Genomic DNA, 19,296 nt, shown 5'->3' on the forward strand with positions numbered 1-19,296 from the left:
GATTGGAAAACATGTGGTTCCAACAGGACGGTGCAACGGCACACTGCACGTGCCACAACCGATATGCTGAAGGATGCATTTCCCGGGCGCCTAATCTCCCGTTTTGGCGATTTGCATTGGACAGCAAGATCGCCTTATTTGACCGCTGCAGACTTCTTTTTGTGGGCCTTTTTGAAGTCGCGGGTTTATGTCAATAAGCCTCAGACTCTTGCAGCTCTTAAAGACAGTGTCCGTCAAGAATGTGAGGACCTATCGCCGGAAGTTTTGGCCAAAGTGATGGAAAATGCCATAAAAGAGCGGATTCGAGGCTTACTTGCGCACGAGGGAAGCTCAGTTAGCTACGGATGCGCTATCTAGCCAATTCATTAGCCCTGGTAACTATATCAGTTCGATAGTCAAATATTTAAATTTTCGTGATGGCATTCCTAATGAAAAAACCAAGAAATTCTATTTCGATCAATGAAGTATGCATACATATATAATATTCTAAAGCCACAACTTGATTATTTCATATTTACTTTGTTTAAAAAATTTCCAAAAAGAAAATTATAAGGACTATTAACAAGGGCCAAATTGTGACTTTAGCCATATAACTCTAACACCAACTAGCGCTTTTTTGCTGCATGTGAGCTGGTCAACAGCCTGTCGACTGCCTAAATTTACGCTTAATGGAGAGTTCCTCGCAGAAGACTCCACCTCCAATATTTGAAACTAAACGTGAGGCTACTGGGTCTAATATTCGATAGTAAAGTCTCCCCTTCCGGCGATACAAACGCAATAGCCACTAATGTTCAAAACCGGTGTCCAAACAGAAACGTTGATGGCGATATTTAAGGCAATCGGCCGGTCGGTTCTAAACTATGCAATCCCCATCAGGTCACCTGGGTCTAGTGATACGCAGTGGGCGAAACTACAGACAAGCCAAAGTACAGACTCAAAACAGCAACAGGATGTCTCCTAATGGCGACTAACCAATATCTTAATAATGTAAAAGCGCAATACTAATAGGTACTACCTAGAAGCTGATCCATCTCCTAGACTTCTAGACACAGGCTATTAGCGACATTCCTCTCGTATCGTGGGAATACCAATATTAAAATCCAATCGCTAACCATTGAAGAGCTTTGAATGCCTCGTTAGACCCGAGCTATTCTGGCACAATTACGTTATCGATAGCAGGTTAAACTCCTAGTCCTTATCCAGAATTGACGCAGACAAACCCAATATATGCGTGGTATGGGAAGGTACCCCGCAAGAGATTATATATAGGGCTTCAAACTGTAGGTCCCTCCATTCGTGGGACAACATCAAGACGCACACCACAAATAGGAAAAAGAGCTCAGCCATACACCAAAAAAGGGAGTACGCGTACGCGTCTTGATGTTGTTCCACAAATGGAGGGATCTACAGTTTCAAGCCGACTCCGAACGGTAGATATTTTTATGAGGAGAGTTTTCATGGCAGAGATACACACGGAGGTTTGCCATTGCTTGCCGAGGGGAGACCGCAATTAGAAAAATGTTTTTTCTTAATTTTGGTGTTTCACCGAGATTCGAACCTACGTTCTCTCTGTGAATTCCAAATGGTAGTCACGCACCAACCCATTCGGCTACGGCGGCCGCAAGACATTAACGGTACAATATCTAATATGACAGCAGGTCGTGGTACTTAATCTTGTCAGGAAATACTATTGGAATAGTTCCGATTGAGAGATGTTCAACTCTAAAAATCTACATATATCTCCTCGAAAAAGGAGGAGCCCCATATTGAGAGGTTCCACAGATAGCCCGCAAGCAGCGGCCCACTTGACCACCAGTTTCAGGCATTTCTGCATTATATTATACAGAGTATTAATTTTCCTATACAAATTTATTAAATTGTGTCAAATTACCTTTGCGTTTGGGTTCTGCGTAAAATCAGCAATGCCTCCACTACCGACATTGGCTCCTGCACTCTCCTTTGGTGGGCGCGCATGGGAAACTAATTGCAATATACACGGTGTCACTTTGGCCCAAAATTCAAAAAGTACACCCATGGTATTGCCCTCCGCATTACTGGACGTGCGCGCGATGTGCTCCAAATAAACGGTCCATAATTGGCACAAGGTGAAGGCATGAAAGAGTGATGACATGTGCAGTACCGACGTTTTTGATTGTTCAGCAAACCCGGCGAAAATCACTTGTATATGATCGGCAATGTGACAAGATGACTCTTGTGAGACAGGCATAGCGATTGGCGCTGTGGCGCTCGGGTGTTGGTGGTGATGCTGGTAATGCACTGCGGCTGGCGGCACAGTTGGTGGCACCTGTTGTAGCGGTATGGGCACAGTATGATGCTCATTGCGGCGCTGGGTCAGCGCCAGGTGTGTAAGCGAGCCGAGCAATAGCCAAGAGAGTAGGCGCATGTGGCCAACACATTCGGTGAACTCTTTTGGGCTTAAGATTGTAAAGGTATACATGCATTCGACTTACAAAGGTACATATAAAGATGTAGTGTATAACTTACCCCTGCTGCAGCGATGAAGGCGCATTGTTGAGCCAGGGTAGGTAACGCGAGCTGCTTTTATTGTCGCGTGTGTTGCCGCGCGACATTTCTAATGCAAGATATTGCGCCACTGCGCCCTTTAATACGCCTCCCAGAGTATCTTCGCCCAGTCCATTTTGAACGTGACCATTTTTGAAATTCTAGCGGACATGCAATATTGTAATTATATTATACTCTACAACAAACTTACATTTTTTTATAGGAGAAGATTTTATTTTGATTGGTCAGTACTTTTGTCAACTACGAGTAAGAGCTTATGTGGTGTCTTTTGTGTTTTCGTTAACTCTTTCTAAAATTTTCTGTGTCGATTTAGTCACCTATTCAAATGGAATTTTTAGACTTTTTCAACCGAGCCAAATTTACACACAAAAAATAACCTAAGGGTTAAAATGTTCCACAAAAATTATTCTCGTGAAATTCATCTATAAGACTGGAACTTTCAAACTTTTAACACGTAAAATAAAGATTCTATAACTCATTGTTAAAAAAAAAAATTAGACTTGTTCTAGTTGACTAGTTCTACAAAAGTAGTCTCCTCATGCTGTCCTTTCAATATTAAGTAATCATGCTTTTCTGTGCCAAACAGGAATATAAATTTGTTTTAAAATGTTACCAACTTAAAACTCACTTTGATTTTACTCAGCGTATGGAAATCTGCCAGAAAGTCGATTACATCATTCACGTACTGTCGCATGCAATCTGCTGCGTTGGTGGTCAGAGGTGGTGCGGTCTCCGGCAGGCCAGCGATAGTGCCTGGCGGTAGCGCGCCACCAGCATCGTGTAACACAAATCCAATTATCATCAGCAAATTATTATCAGGAATGTTGGTTTTAAATTTCAAAGCCTGTACAAATTCGAAAATCAGTTGACGGCAGAGTAACATCTTGTCGCGGTCCTTCGAAAACGTACGCATATTCAGTGTGCACAGTTCGTACAACGAGTTGTACTCTAAATTCGTGTTTTGTACACAAAAGCCCATTATTTTTGAGTAGGGATCGAGTAGCGTCTTCGGCACAATGTTCAGTTTTAAAGTGGCCACCATTATGCCGAGAAGGTGCTCTGGATTGTCCAGATTCGGTAGTAGTACAATAACCTGCCGCAGTAGCGATTCCATTGCTTGCATTGCCTGCTGCCACACGCCCGGGCCAGTTGTCAATTCCGTCGGCACACATTGCAAATACTCGGCCATGTTGCGGAAGATCACTGGCAGCTGCTCAATTGGCAGCGATTTCTTGGATTGCAACGATTCACATACCATATAAATGGGATGTGTGGCGTTGAGCTCCTGGAAGTCCTGCAGTGCGCGAGCAATACTACGGAAAGAGTTATGCCGCACTTTCACTATGAGCAGAGCGAGGAGAGTAGTAAAAATAAATATTAATATAGTTTGTTAATTTTCCTATCACACTCACTCTTGACTTGCGTTTGGAAGACTTGCAGGAATATACCATTGGGCGCCAATTGGTGCAGCACACAGCGGATGAATTGTAGTGCCACAGCCTGAGCGCTGCAAACTAATGCTGGCCCATTCTCCCCTTGCCAAGAGTGTGTTGAAGTTAAACAAATCCTGAGATAGAAAGAAAATTAATAAGTACTTAGGGTTTAGCGCTAAAAAAAACACTTTTTTTTTGAATTTTTTACAGAAATATGGCTTAAGATACTTTAATAAAATCAGTTGCATGTTATTGTACATCTTTTCAATAAGTTTTTAAAAAATATTAATAATAAAATATTGACAAATAAGCCCATGACAGAGTTTTTTTGGAGATATGTTTTTCGGGAGGTGCTCTGCGGTGCCAATCGGCATTCGTCGTAGAATCATCTGAAACTAAAAAAGTCGAATTTTTCAGTTAAAGTATGACGTAATGCTGCCCCCCCCCTTAAAATTTTTTTTTTTTTTATTTTTATAGTTTTGGTGGCAAAAAAACGTAAAACGAGCATTTTTGGCGAAAAATTTGTAAGTGAAAAACAACCTTAAAAAAAAAAAAATAAAAACAAACAGTGGGGGGGGGGGGGGGGGGGGATGGCGAGGTATTTTTGATTTAGAAAACGTGTGCCAAATTTGAAAAGAATCGGTTGAATAGTTTCGGAGTTGTGATTGGCACCGACTTTGAAGAAGTCGTTTCGGGAAAAACGCGTTTGAAAAAATGACTCTGAAAAATTATCGATGCTCCGCATTCGAGGTAGAGTGCCTACAAAGGCTATAACTTTGAGAGTTCTGCTCCGATCCACTTAAAATTTTGACACAACATTCTTGAAATGATTTACTATAAGATGAGTGAAGAAAAAAAATTTTCGATTTTGTGACCCCCTAAAATAAACACCTTTGAAACTATTAATCCAAACATCAAACTATTTTTTAAACGCATTGTTTGGAATTGAATTAAGTTTTTGGCGTGAAACTTCTTGTATGCCTTTCATCGACTGAAATCGGTGTTATACAGGGTGGCGCACGAATCGTGCTACAAAAACAAAACGTAATAACTTTTTTTCTGTGTGAGTAATCGGCTTTTTTTTTATTTTGCAGATTAGTATTTAGATTTACAAAAAATGGAGGCTTGGGATACCGAAAAGAGGATTTGGATAGTGCAGCGGTACCATGCCTTGCAGTCCATCATTTCCGTCCAAAGGGAATTTAGGCGAGAGTTTGGCGGCACTCCCCCGAGCAGATGGACCATTATGAGGCTGGTGAACATGTTTGCTGAATCTGGAAGCATCGCACGCAGACCGTACCATCGAGATCCCCATGTTCGGGTCGAAGCCACAATCGCGGCTGTAGCATCGTCAATTCAGGCAAATCCAAGAGTTTCGACTCGTAACTTGTCGGCGCAAATTGGAGTTAGCAGACGGTCATTGCAGCGGATAGTTCATGATGACTTAAACTTGTTTCCGTACAAAGTTCAAATCACAAGCAAATTAAACCCTCTGGATTTGCCTATTCGCCTGGAATTTTGCCAAAAAATTATTGAAATGGCCGAAGAAGACAACAACTTCATAAATTGCTTGTTTATGTCTGATGAGGCCCATTTTGATCTAAACGGCAATGTAAACAAGCAAAATTGCCGTATATGGAGTCAATCAAATCCGCAAATACTCCATGAGATGGAACTGCACCCAGAACGAGTCAAGGGTGTGGTGCGCAGTTTCATCAAGGTGCATTGTCGGGCCATACTTCTTCGAAGAAAACGGTGTAACAGCGACTGTAAATGGGGACCGTTATTTAAACATGTTGAAGGAGTTTTTTTATCCAGAACTGCGGCGAAGACGTATCCCTTTTAACAGCATTTGGTTCCAGCAAGATGGAGCAACTGCACATATAGCCAGACCGGTTATGGAGGAGCTCCAACGAAAATTTAGAAATAAATTGATATCCAGAAATTCCACTTTCCGCTGGCCCCCAAGGTCACCTGACCTCACTGCACCAGATTTTTTTTTATGGGGTTATCTCAAACAAGAGGTGTATAAAGCAAAACCAAGTAATTTGACTGAATTGAAGCAGTCCATCACAACAATAATTGAGGCGATCCCGACTTCAACCCTTCAGTGCGCAATGAACAATTTTCTCATCAGGTGTCGCATATGCGTGAATGAGCATGGAGGTCATTTACGTTCTATTATTTTCAAAACTAATTAGTTACATAAAATAAAATTGAATTATCTATACAATAAAAAAACAAAAAGTTAAATACATTGTTTAGAAAAAAAGTTATTACGTTTTGTTTTTGTAGCACGATTCGTGCGCCACTCTGTATGAGGTGAATACGGTTTTTGTTCAATGACATGTCGGGGTATTTTGAGGTTATATTTTTCAAATTTTTAAAACATAAAAATATACTTTCAAACACTTTATCCCAATAACGCTTCGAGTCTTGACGATAATGCTATACCAAATTAAAATTCATTCAGTTCAATTCATATTGTATATTTTATAGTTATGACTTAGAAGTAGTTTTGAGGAAGTGAAGAGTGAATTAAGCCTTTGGATATTCCAAAAACAAATTTCAAAGCCATTAGACTATGCCGAAAAGATACATTGCCGATAATATAAGAACATAAGTATATAGTTTAGTAACTATAACTAGAAAATTCTCCCAAAAAGTTTGTAAGAATGAAAGGAAAAATATTTGCGAGTATAAAAGAATTTGAGGATAAAATTGCCTCAATTCAAGCGATCTCTTTAAACTAACTTAAAACATTTTTTGACTCTATACCAAATTTAATTTAAGTAATTATAAAGAATGGGGGTCATACATATTATTATCAAACAAGTAATAGCTTATAATCAAAACGTCATTTAATTTTAACATTTCCCTCTGCGCCTGTAATCAGTAAATCAAAAATTATCACTTGTTTTAATTTTTGACTACCAGCGAGAGAAGAGGAATTTTTTACATTCACGTTTCTTAGAACATAATTAAATTATGGCTAAAAAAATAAGAAAAGTAATTTCGATACAAAAGCCCTTGAAAATCATTTGGTTTTAGCCTGCAGTTGGGCACCCGGGTTTGGACGGACTGGCTTTTCCGACATTGGACGTGAATTTAACATATTTCTATTATAGCTAACGACTTGAGCTTCCAGGTAACTTCTTAAAGTTAAATTTTCTATAGATTTATCGATATAACCTTTTAAAAAGGAACCTTGCGACCCAGCCGAAGGTTTTAAAAAAGTTGTCCGACCGCGGGTTAATCAAGTGAGAGGGAGTGCATTTAAAGAGTACGACAGCCCAACTGGTCGAATGGGGCATCATATCTTTATATCTATATAGACTTACATTGTGAAAAGAATTTTAGAAAAATTGGTTGAAAGCAGCAGTCAATACGAAAACAAATTGTATGCTTTTATTTGCATGCTACTTTATTTTTTTCGATTTGGATTTAATTTTTCATTAAACAAATGTTTCTTTGCTTTATTCTTATGTTTTCAGAACATTCGCTCCGTAAAAAGAAATCCTGTTTGCGCTCCTGATATTTACTTATCTTCGCCCTCGAGACAAGTTCGTCTCAGTCATCATTACTGCATATTTTCTTCTCAGAAACTGAAAATGCAATAAATGTGCACTTTAAACCTTTCGCAAGAAGGAGATAGAGAGTTTAGTACCAGGCCCTTGGCACGTAAATTTTGCCCATTTTTTGTCTTATATTTATTTAGTTATCGAGTCAGAATGTCCGCACGTTTCTAAACCAGATATGCAGAATAACAATACGGTACGAAGGGTACTTCAACTGAGTTTGCTATTGCACCTTACACGATTTTTGATAGGGGCTTTAGTTATGCGGCGCTATCTCTTCTACTAACTTATTTCAAAATTTCTTGGGTTGAACCCATAAGACTCCTAATTCAAATAAATTCAAATATATTTACCTTGATGTAAGCGTGAGTATCTCTGGCAGAAATGGTGCTGCCATAGCTGGCTCGCGATGTATAAATGTTCCGAGTATGACAATTAATATGCCAATGTCTTCATCGGTGTATTCCTCGATGAGTGCACCACAATCGGTGCAACGGTCACATACTGTATAATCGCCAACTCGGCGCGAGCTCTGCCAAAGAAAATATTCGAAATTTACACATTCGGAAAAACCTCTACAAAATCGTCTCAAATCGACTCACCACACGATTCGGCTGGGCTGCAGCGCTGCTATGTCCATTTCCATTTTCATTACTCTCCTCCCCATCGTCATCGACCTCTTCCGGTGGCTGATATGGTGGCGGTGGCCACGCGCCAGCAAAACGTGAGCGCACATCAGGTATAGCGCTGGCGTCGACATTGAAGGGTGCTAATTTTTGTCGTGGACGTTTTGGAGCTTCTGGTTTGGTCGTAATGTGCGTACCACTTATGCTTGTAGTTGCTGCTGCGCTGGTAGCCGACCTCACCTCTTGCGTGACGCTTTTCAAAATGGAAGAATGTAGATCCTGTTGACCAGCGATGCCAGCATTTGGTGGCGATTCAAGTGCCACCTGTTTGATAAGGCGACGAGGTGATGTGGTGCGACTGCTGGGTGTTACATCGTCTTTGGTGCTCTCCGACACATCGAGACTGTCCTGCTTCAGATGACTGATATCCGGTAAATTGAGACCTTCACGCATGCGTTCAACTAAGCCGCCAACGGATTCGTGTGTACCAATTGGTAGTAAGCGTTCTGGTGTTGGTATTTCAAGTGCGGCTATACTCTTTGGCGCAGGCAGCTTGGTGGCATCCATTTCATCAACTGGATTGGGCATGACACTCATTTTGGAGAGTGGGGAATCAGGTGAGCCATAAGCTTTATCCGAGCGCTTCAGTGATTTTCCTGTGGGTTTTTTGTGATTAGCACTAAGGCGCGAGTCATCGGTACCGGTAGAGGAGGACGAAGTGCCAGCGCTGCATTCGACGATGGTTTTGTGTCGACCAATGGGTTTCTTGGAAATAGCGGCTTGATGCTGCTGTTGTGTTTGCTGAGAAGTACACGGCTGCTGTTGTTGCTGCTGCCGCTTGTCCGAGCTCTCAGTGCTGCTATTGGTTGAGCGATTACCATTGCTGGATGTCAGAGACTTTGAGTTACTATCGCTGGACTTCGTCTGTATATCTTGGAGTGCACCCAAAGCTTTCAAATGATTTGTGGCAATCGCGGCGAACATTTTTGATGTAGAGGCGGCGGCATTCTCAAGCGATTTATTACGTACTGTGATGGCGCGATGCACATCAACGGGTGGACTGACAATGGCTGTCTCGGCAGCAGTATCGGTGCCCACAAGTGGAGTAACGATCATGCGCACGCCCTCTTGCAGACTATGACGCGCATGCGTAGTAACGACAGTAGTGCTCACAGCTTCCTGTGCTCCAGAAGTTCGAATTTTTGTGGTGTAGGTGTCACCAGTTTTGGTGGTAATCATGGACTTATGGTGTGGTTTGGTGGTTTTCTATTCAAATAAATACGATAAATAAAAAAGGGATGACTTTAATCATTCGAACTAATCAGACATACGTCTACTTACCTCTTCGTATTCTATGGCGCGCATTGCTCGTGACCGCTGTATATCTCCTTTTGAAAGTGGAGTTTCGTCGTAGTGCACAGTATCATCAAACGAACCCTGTTGACTAAACCAGTTAGATTCCATCTTTAACTTCTCAACACGCACCGTTTCACTTACCGGAGCACTACTTCCATGCAAGGTGCTGTCCGATAAATCACTTTCCGGTATCGCAACCAATTCCGATTCTGTTTCGTCTGCTTCCAAACTAGAGTCATTATATTTGCGGAATGCATGTTGTAGTTTTGGCGTGAAAGCCACATTTTGACCTTTGCTCTTCGAAGCAGCACTCGTACCTTCCGAAGGAAACATTGGACTAGCTGGTGGACTGGGATCTTTCTCATCAGGATCTGTGCCCAATGAAGGTTGACTAACGTCGCGCGAACGCGATGCACCTTGTATATCTAATATTGTAGTGGTCGGTATACGACGACATTGATGGAAATGGTTGCGCAGGCTGTTCATAACCATGCGCATTGCGGAAATGACATAAGCGCTGTGCGGAGGTTGAGTATACGAATACTTGTAGAGTACCACTAGAATAGTTAACATCCAATTACGGCGTGGATATTGTTCCAAATACCAAAGTGAATAGTTAAAGACCAAATTCTGATAGCAATCGGCTGCGGTATTACTGGGGTTAGGCGCATACAATATGATCTGCATGATAGAAGGGAGAATGAGACCGCCAATCAAATGGTTTTGATCTAACACCTGCGGGAGATTTGCGAGAAAAGCGTTGAAGACTGCCGAAGCGCTGAAAGGATGATGAGAGTGGAATGGAGGAAAAAGTAAATTAGGGTTTAAGTTAGTATTGCTTTGTTTAACTAGTCCTACCGCAGGTTCTCTGGCGCTGTGTGGAAGGTCTTATCGATTTGATTGTGACCCAAAAGCAAAAACAAATGTTTGAGCACAATATTTTGTGTTTTGGATATAGGTTTGTCTTCAGAGGGAAATGCCTGATCGGTGCGTGACATGAATTGCATCAGCAGAAAAACGAGCAGATGTATTGTTTCACGATCGGACTCCTCCAGCTCGGTAATGCGACTCAGCAGACCGATAAGGTTGTCGTCATTGATGCCGCCTAATGAGTGAATGTGGCCATCTGTGTGGTAATGAATTTCAGATTTGAAAATTTCACTCCTTTTAAAGGCTTTTTTGAGCTTCATTTTTGGAGAAATGTACATGTTTACAACACTTTTTAGTAATACATTTAAACATCTATGTTTGAGTTATATGTGTTTACAGATATCCATTTTGGTCGGATAAAAAATTCTAGTATAGGCAAGCTTAAAGACATACATACCAGTACAGAAGTATACACAGATTTGGCGCTTTTGGGAATAGGAAATCTGGTGGATAGTCATACGTTCCCAACTCAAAACACCGAACAATTCAATCAAGAAACGTTTTGAGTTGGGAAAGCTCATTACTTTATTACTTAGTTGTGAATGAATATGAATATGATACGGAAAAAAAATTTTTATACAAAATGCTTCTAAGTGTGAGATGAAGATGAAATGAAACACTGACTAATACATTTTGGAACACCAAGATATTCGACATGCATTTAATGCTCAGTGCTTGATGATTGCTCAAACGAATGAAATACGTACACATAAACATATATGATATATTATATATGTATATTTGAAAACAAAACTATGAAGGAGGTAACGAATAAGTGAGATGGGGGCCTATACCAATACCAATACTAAAAGGGAATAAAGGCCTGAAATTCGAAAGAAGTAATAGCGAATATCCCTGGACTAATAATTTAGTAAGTAGTGTTCAGGAGCATTCATTTACTCCAGTCATGGCAGCATCCAGTTAATATTTTAGAAATAAGACCCATTGATAGGTTTATCAAGTTATATTTGTACTATTGTGTCTCCAGTGCAATGAGAAATAAAGAACCTAAAATGTGGACATTGTCACTAGACAATTTCTGCTATTCTAGGTAGCTCAGGCTTTGAAACTCTCAGAAAGAAAAACATCACATATATATTTAATCAAGACATCATAGTATTACTTATTGGCGAAGTAAAAAGTTCTGACCATTTTACGCTAGATTTCTTTAGTTAGCCATATCTCTCATTTTATACAATGCATTGGGTCATACTATACGTGACAGTATGCTTTAAAAAAAAAGTTCTTTAAAAGTTTTGTGTTTGGTGAAGCCATTTGTGTGTTATTTCTCTTCTTCTTAATTGGTGGGATAACCGCTGACGCGATTTTGGCCAAGTTTAACAAAGCGCGCCAGTCGTTTCTTTTTCGTGCTAATCGACGCCAGTTGGACACACCAAGTGAAGTTAAGTCCACCCGATCTTTACAACGCAAAGGAGGCCTTTCTCTTCCTCTCCTACCACCTGTTGGTACCGTATCGAATACCCTTAGAGCCGGAGTGTTTGTATCCATTCGGACGACATGATCCAACCAACATGGCCCCTGGATCTTTATGCTCTGCGCTATGTCTATGTCGTCGTAAAGCTTATACAGCTTATACCGTTCCATCGCCTGCGATATTCGCCGTTGCCAACGTGCAAAAGTCTAAAAATCTTACGCAGAATCTTTTTCTCAAACACTCCAAGCGTCGCTTCATCGGATGTTGTCATCGACCAAGCTTCTAAGCCATACGTTAGGACGGGCATGATGAGAGCCTTGTAGAGTGTTAGTTTTGTTCGTCGAGAGAGGACTTTACTGCTCAGTTGCGTACTTAGGCCAAAGTAGCACTTGTTGGCAAGAGAGATTCTACGTTGGATTTCAAAGCTGACATTGTTATCGGTGCTAATGTTGGTTTCTAAATACACGAAGTCTTTTACAACCTCAAAATTATAACTGTCAACAGTGACGTGGGTGCCGATATGTAAGTGCGTCGACTGTTGTGTTATTGCGTTCCAAAATGAAGGCAAGTATCACTACGGTCAAGGTGAGAAGTTCGAGCAGGTGGCCAAGCCAATCTTTACTAAAATGGGTCACATACGAGAACAATAACCCAAAAAAATCGTCGTCAACTAGCGATGAGCCTGCTCAACAGTCTAGCAAGCCTGGATGAACGGTCAAAGTGGTCTCCTGTGTGTTTGATAGGATTGGAAGAGAATCATCTAGTATGAGCTGCTCTCATCGAACTGAACACTCACTTCGGACTTCTACTACACATCCACAGCAATCACTTGAAAAGTTTAGTTGATGAAAAATTGCCTTAAAGGTTTGTGATAATGAGCGGGTCTAGTTGTTTCCCAATTAGCGCATAATTGATCCCAATCGGGTTTTTTGTTTTTACTTATTATGCAAAATTATAAACTGAGTAGTTTAATACCTTGTATCCAATGACTTATAAAGTGGCACATCCAAACTGGGTAAACATAGCTGATGTTAATGAAATATGGCATGGCAGTCGCCGTAGCAGTATGGATTGGTGCGTGACTATCATTCCGAAGTGCCGAGGCTCGAATTTCTGAGCAAGAAACACCAAATGGTAGAATAAGCTTTTCTAATAGCGGTCCCTCCTCGACAGGCAATGGCAAATCTCAGAATGCATTTCTGCCAAGAAAAAGGTAAAAAGGTACACCTATACGAGTATACGTAAGTAACATGCAATTAAAACAGAAATATGTAAATATATGACAAAAATGCGCAAAGACATCAATAAAAGTCATTCTCAAGCCAGAAGAAGGTACAACGGAAGAGAAAATGGAAAATGCAGAAAACAGAGGGAGATAGCAAATCAGTGAGTGTGAAATCATGTATACATATTACTATGTAGTTCTGTACTTGGTCGTTCATAAAACCTAGTTAGAAGATGCCTTCTTTAGTGAAAAGTAATAGTATTATTTTTAAATTAATAGTATTAATTTTTCTGCATTCGAGAAACTTAAGTGTGGACCATCGGCTGTTTTCTTTTTAAATCAAATGTTATTTCCACACTGATTTTGAGCAATTCCTCAGGCTTTTTGTTTCATACCACCTATGAATTTAGAGTCGCACCACCTTCTACTTGCAAGAGCTGTACATTCGCAGAGGATGTGCTTTTGTTTTTACTTGGCTTAGTTTCTTGAAATAATAAATAATACTACAATGCCGCTTATAAAATCTATGTAGTGAGAGTTCGTAAGCCCTTTCTATCTAGGTTTAGGAGCCTACTTGATGTTCTTTTAGAAGGAAGGATAAATTGTTTTGGCTGCGTCTGCCCTGAACTTTCCACCAGGTGTCGTAAGAATTTCGTGTCTTCCCATAACATTCTTTATGTGGGTTTTGGTAAGCCAAAATGGTTCTTTGAAGATTAATTTCGCTAGGCTATTCGTTTCCGTCGTGACCTTCATGCTCTGGTAGCCAGCCCAGCAAAGCGGTGCTTAAAGGCTATTGAGGCTGCCTAACAAAATTCAGATGCCCTTCGGAGAAGTACCTCTTCGCCATTCTCTGCCACAAATTTCTATGCCATGGACCCCTTCTTGAAAGTTACACTAATAGCTAACTCGCGACCGCCGTAGCCGAATGGGTTGGTGCGTGACTACCATTCGTGACTACCACCGTAGGTTCGATCTCGGTGAAAGACCAAAATGAAGAAAACGTTTTTTTTTAATAGCGGTCGCCCCTCGGAGTCGGCCTGAAACTGTAGGTTCCTCCATTTGTGGAACAATATCAAGACGCACACCACAAATAGGAAGAGGAGCTCGCCCAAACCCTCAAAAGGGTGCACGCGCAAATTATATTGTGTGATGCCAACAGAATCATTTTACGTTTGAACAACGTAAATATCTACTTCTAGAGTGGTATGATGTTTGCTTAAGATAATGCATCGTTGCATATCTCAACGACTCTACACTAACCTCACTAGCCTGGTACGAAATTTCTATAAATACATTTCGACTTCTTCGCTTATAGAGTTCAATTAACAATGAAATTTTAGTTAAATTATCATCGGTTTCGACATAGTTTTCTGCATGATTTTTTAGCTGATTTTCCCGACGTGGTGTATTTTTGTCTCAGCCAGCAAAGAAAAAGTACCGAATTTGGGAGGACCAATGCGTATTCGTTATTGTTATAATATCAAAAACATTATAACAATTCCCCACAAATGTTGCTGGAGTGACAGTCCTTGATCGGTTATAAATCCGGATAGTTCCGGCAACGTAAAACCGTAGTCGTGAATAATACATACTGAGGGCTTGACTGTTTTGGTGTCGTTTTTGAAGTGGCGGCAGTTTTGGCTTCCTTCGGCGAAAACGTGGAGAGGGCAACACACAAACAACACACAAAAGAACTGAATGTGGGCGAGCTTTGGATCAGCAAGATGGCTCTTTGTACCACAGATGTTGTCTAACAATCGATATTTTGCGCAGTAAGTTCGAAAAACTTGTAATCTGTTATTTTAGAGATATTATTTGACCGCTGTGAAGCGAACCGAAGCAATCGAGAAAGTGAAAACCATTTTAGTTGGTAAGGTGGGCTTTCTGTAGCAGCCGAGACAATTATTTACAAGAAGTTACAGTCTGCAATTGTAATGATATTTCTAATAAATCATAATTTATTGAAACATATTGAAACGTATTTAAAAAAAAAGTATGCCCTTGGTGAGCTTTTTTCTAACTTGTAATGCACAACATAGCGAAATAAAAACTAAATTTTCTTAGATCAATATACTTGTAATGTTATGAACGACTCAATATGCATACATAAATTTATATTTAGTTTTATACGAAACTGAAAATACATTTTCCAATCAAAATCAGGAAAACTCAGTCCAACGAAAAAATGCCAATTAGAAAGAGAAAAACAATCATATCACTGACACACAGTTGGTTTGGGCCGTCTTTTGGGGTAAGGGAGATGTAGGCATGCACTACAACCTACCTTGGTGTGCCGATGCAGGCGCATTACTGGAGGCACCACCGCCACCGCCGCCGCTGCCGCTGCCACTACCACCAATACCAGCACCACCTGGACCGCCACCATCGCAGGTGCAATGGAGCAGCGGATTGGTTGAAGTTGCGGGACTGGGACTAGGCATCGCTGTAACCGATGGTGGTGGTAAGAGATTGGGTGCGGAGGGGTGTTTCTGGAAGTGTGAATGATAGGAGGCGTGATGCGACTGGTGTGGTGGTAGCGACGATTTTTGTGTTGACAATATATGCATGCTCGATTGCGGCGGCTCAGCTTCACGCAACGTCGGCATTGGACTGTGTGCTATGAATGTTTGATTAGGTGTAGGCGCTACGCAATGCACTAAATACTGATGACTCTGACTATGAGATGCGGAGGAGGCTAACGTTGAGAATGTAGCTACTGATTGTGGTTGTGATGTTGGTGGAAGTGCATTACTACTAGTAAAATGCGCAAAATGAGTGGTAAATGTGTTGGTGGATGTGGAAGGTGAATTGGAAGAGAAGAAGAAATGGCTGTGGGAAATAGATGTAGTAGTTGTGGTGGTGTTGGTGGTGCAGGGATTATGTACGGGACATGGCTGCGTGGTGGAAGCTATAGTAGAGGAATAGTGTTTGGACGATGTTGTTGCATGTGAGGAGTGTGGATGAGCATATGGGTGAGAGTGGTTGTGTCCGCCACGGGTGTGTTGTGTGGGTGGATGACTGGAGCTTGCATAACTATGACTAGTAACATTGGCATGGTTGCCACTAGAGCCTAAAAACTGACCCAAACCGAAACGTGACGTCTTCCGCTTTAGTATGGGCGCTGATATTTGCCGGCTGTAGATCTTCTCTTTTTCGGGCACTACAAAGAATTTTATCAACTTTATAGATTTCGCAAAATTACTAAATTGAGACTCACCAAATTTGGAATCCTGTCGCGGTATCATGCTCGCAGGTGCAGACATTGTGCGTTTGTATGGCCACTTGGTGCCAAACGAGGCGCTCAGAGTCTTGGCCATGCTGCCGCTGGTATCTGATTGACTCAGAGCCTCGCGCGCTTTTAATATCTTAGATGAGAGCGCTTCACTGCCATTCTCGGAGTTACGTAAGTCCCGCAAATACGAAATATCGCCACATTTTTCCAAATTAATTTGCGCCTCCACAAAGAGCGTATCGAAGCGATTCAAAAAGAATTCCCACGTAAGAATTCTTCGATCCGAAAGTGAATTGTGGAGCTGATAGACAGATTGCAAAACTACGGGACGATCGACAATGAATAAATCGAATTGCGATTCCAAGCAGAAGAGGAGTGACCGAATTGCCGTGTCATGTATGGTGCCAATATACAGCGTCGCCCGCTGCGCCACATACACATTGATGTCGTCCATGCTGGCGATCAGATGACAAAATGCCGTAGCGAGCGCCGTCTGCAGTCCGACTTCGGTGCGCAATGGGGTCGAGTCCATGAAACGTGTAATTACGGTAACTCGCTCTACTGCTGTGAATCGTACACGCCAATCGGTGTCGTGAAAGGCCTCCTGCACGACACGCCAAAATACATCCGAACCCAATGGGAGGGTAATGCAATGGAGTAAGAGTGGTACGCCAGCCTGACAGATATGCGAATGCTCGGCATTGCAAAGCTCCCAAAGACTGAAAAAAATAGTAGAAAACGCAAGATGGGAGGAGAAGAAGGGGAAAAGAAGGGGAAAAGAAGGGAAAAAATAGAATATATTGGTAAATGGAAAGACAACAAGACAGCTACTAATCTCAGAATAGGATGGATTAATTTGAAATTTAATAAGCATATTTAAAACTCACTTCCGAATCAGCAGATTTTCCTGGCACCATATGAAAAAACCACGATGCTCACGTGCTGCTTTAGCCAGAGCGTCGCCATGCAGTGCCATTACATTCAGACATTGGAGGATATAATAGAGAATTTCGGGTTTTTTTATGGTAGGGATTTCCTGAAACAGCCAGAAAAATAATCGAATTTAAAAATTTCTGATTAAAAGTTTTAAATAAAAAAAATCGTTTGGCTATATTATCTTGAAAGTAGAAGAATACCTTTTCCTTCCACGTGCAGTTTTATTTTTCCACTTACCGTCAATAGTTGATGGATATATTGTAGAGTTTGCGGCAATTGTTCCAAAGTAAACTTGAATTTACCAACCGATGTGTGCCAAAAATCTTCGCCATCTTCTTCGTCTTCCTCATCGTCGGATACGCTGCCATTTTCACCTGCTCCACCGGCAGTGCTGCCATTTGCTCCGCCATTTTCCCCAATCACCGAGGCCTTGGTTACACTCACATTGGCGCTACCTGCGATGGTAGTCAAAAAGGGAAAATTATGATTAAAAAGGTAATACCTTACGCTTTTGTCGAGAGTTATAAAAGCTGTTGCATTGATATGTGTATGTTTCAGGGATTGAAACTGGTATATACAGGTATATATGTATGTATGAATCCCAAGCTGTGCCTCTTAATAGATAATGTGTAAAGTTCTTTTAGTTTTCAGCTGCAGGTTATAAATCTCTGCATTCAATTTCTTTAATCCATTTTAATCTTTGAAAATACAATCTGCTAATTTCCCGGTGAGTTAGCGATGAACTCAACTTCGTATACCTATAGATATGATTCCAATAGTTGCTCTCTCAATCTCATTCGGAATTTAGTGGACGACTAAATTTTCCATTCGACCCAATGTTCTCGTCACCACGTCGTATGGTGGCCAGTCCTAGCAAAACTTTTGTTTAAACATTGGGGCAGCACCGATTTCCGTGTTTGTTTGGCTTTTCGCTCGTCTGAGAAGCGCATCCCCATTCTTATTGGTTCATTTGAAAGTCGGATTTATAGATCTATGCCTCGTTCCAGATAATGATATTTTCGATAATGAAACACCAAATGATAGAAAATGATAGAAAAAAAGTGGCCACCCTCGACAGGCAATGGCAAACTTTCGAGTGTATTTCAGCTATATAAAAGCTCCTCATAAGAAACCTTCTGCTGTAGAACATTTGTGGAGAAAACATCAAACTCATAACACAAATAAGCGTAACAAAAAAGTTTATAAACGTCAACTAGTTATAAACAGTCTGTCTAATGGAAACGTGATTATAACAAACTTAGATTATAACAAAAATTTAAATGCTGCTAAGTAGGCGTATCCGTTTCGTAATACTGGTGCAATATGCTGGTTTTGTCAAAAATTTAGAAAGCGTACGATGTTTTTACAAAATGAGTTTCGCGTATGAAAAACGATTTAAAGAAGTGTTCTATCTAAACATCCTACAGGTCCAAAAACGTCAATTGCATCTGCTGCAAAATATTTCAAAAAGGCGAAGTTCATAAATAAACAAGTGCAATGGTATACCGAAGTTAAAAAGACGACTCTCCGACGACGCCTAAAAAAATACCTTTCCAAAGCAAGATAAGAAGATTAATTGATCATAAATTTGTTTGTGACAAACCCGAAATTATCGTTGGGTGAAGCTGAAGCAATTTTCAGGAAAATTGGTGTTAATGTACCCAAATACATGATTCAAGGATGTTTACTTGCAGCAGCACTTTGAAAAAAAAAAAACCGGTGCTCTCATTATCACACAATCGAAAGAAATTTGCATGGCTAAGGCAAACTTAAAACGGAATTGAGCAATCGAAATATTCAAATGATTAATCTTCCTTTTGGGCGAATAGTTGCATGCGCGGGTTATGGTGTACTGCTGATGATTGACAACTTCAACGAACTGTTAAGCATCCAGTTAAGGTTAATGTTTGGATTTGGCCGTTTATTTGCCTTCACCGCCAATTTGAATTATGTTTTGATGAATAAAATTTACCAAAAAGCTTTATTACCGTCAGCTGCGAA

The 19,296-nt window shown here is 40.8% G+C and overlaps 1 protein-coding gene across 1 annotated transcript in view; it reads right to left on the bottom strand.

The window, feature by feature from the left end:
- The window catches only part of LOC129244733 (protein unc-79 homolog), a 62,827-nt gene that overhangs the window by 6,795 nt on the left and 36,736 nt on the right, over positions 1-19,296 (bottom strand). Inside the window, exons 18-30 of the mRNA XM_054882536.1 lie at positions 17,533-17,750; positions 17,247-17,395; positions 16,345-17,078; positions 15,412-16,287; positions 10,396-10,663; positions 9,679-10,315; positions 9,523-9,618; positions 8,158-9,447; positions 7,909-8,087; positions 3,957-4,111; positions 3,173-3,885; positions 2,506-2,684; positions 1,892-2,435 (exon numbers count right to left, since the gene is read on the bottom strand). Of these exons, the coding sequence (XP_054738511.1) occupies positions 1,892-2,435; positions 2,506-2,684; positions 3,173-3,885; positions 3,957-4,111; positions 7,909-8,087; positions 8,158-9,447; positions 9,523-9,618; positions 9,679-10,315; positions 10,396-10,663; positions 15,412-16,287; positions 16,345-17,078; positions 17,247-17,395; positions 17,533-17,750 (6,038 nt within the window). The remainder of the gene's footprint in view (positions 1-1,891; positions 2,436-2,505; positions 2,685-3,172; positions 3,886-3,956; positions 4,112-7,908; positions 8,088-8,157; positions 9,448-9,522; positions 9,619-9,678; positions 10,316-10,395; positions 10,664-15,411; positions 16,288-16,344; positions 17,079-17,246; positions 17,396-17,532; positions 17,751-19,296) is intronic.

The sequence above is a fragment of the Anastrepha obliqua genome, chromosome 1 (assembly GCF_027943255.1).
Source record: "Anastrepha obliqua isolate idAnaObli1 chromosome 1, idAnaObli1_1.0, whole genome shotgun sequence".
NCBI lineage: Eukaryota > Metazoa > Arthropoda > Insecta > Diptera > Tephritidae > Anastrepha > Anastrepha obliqua.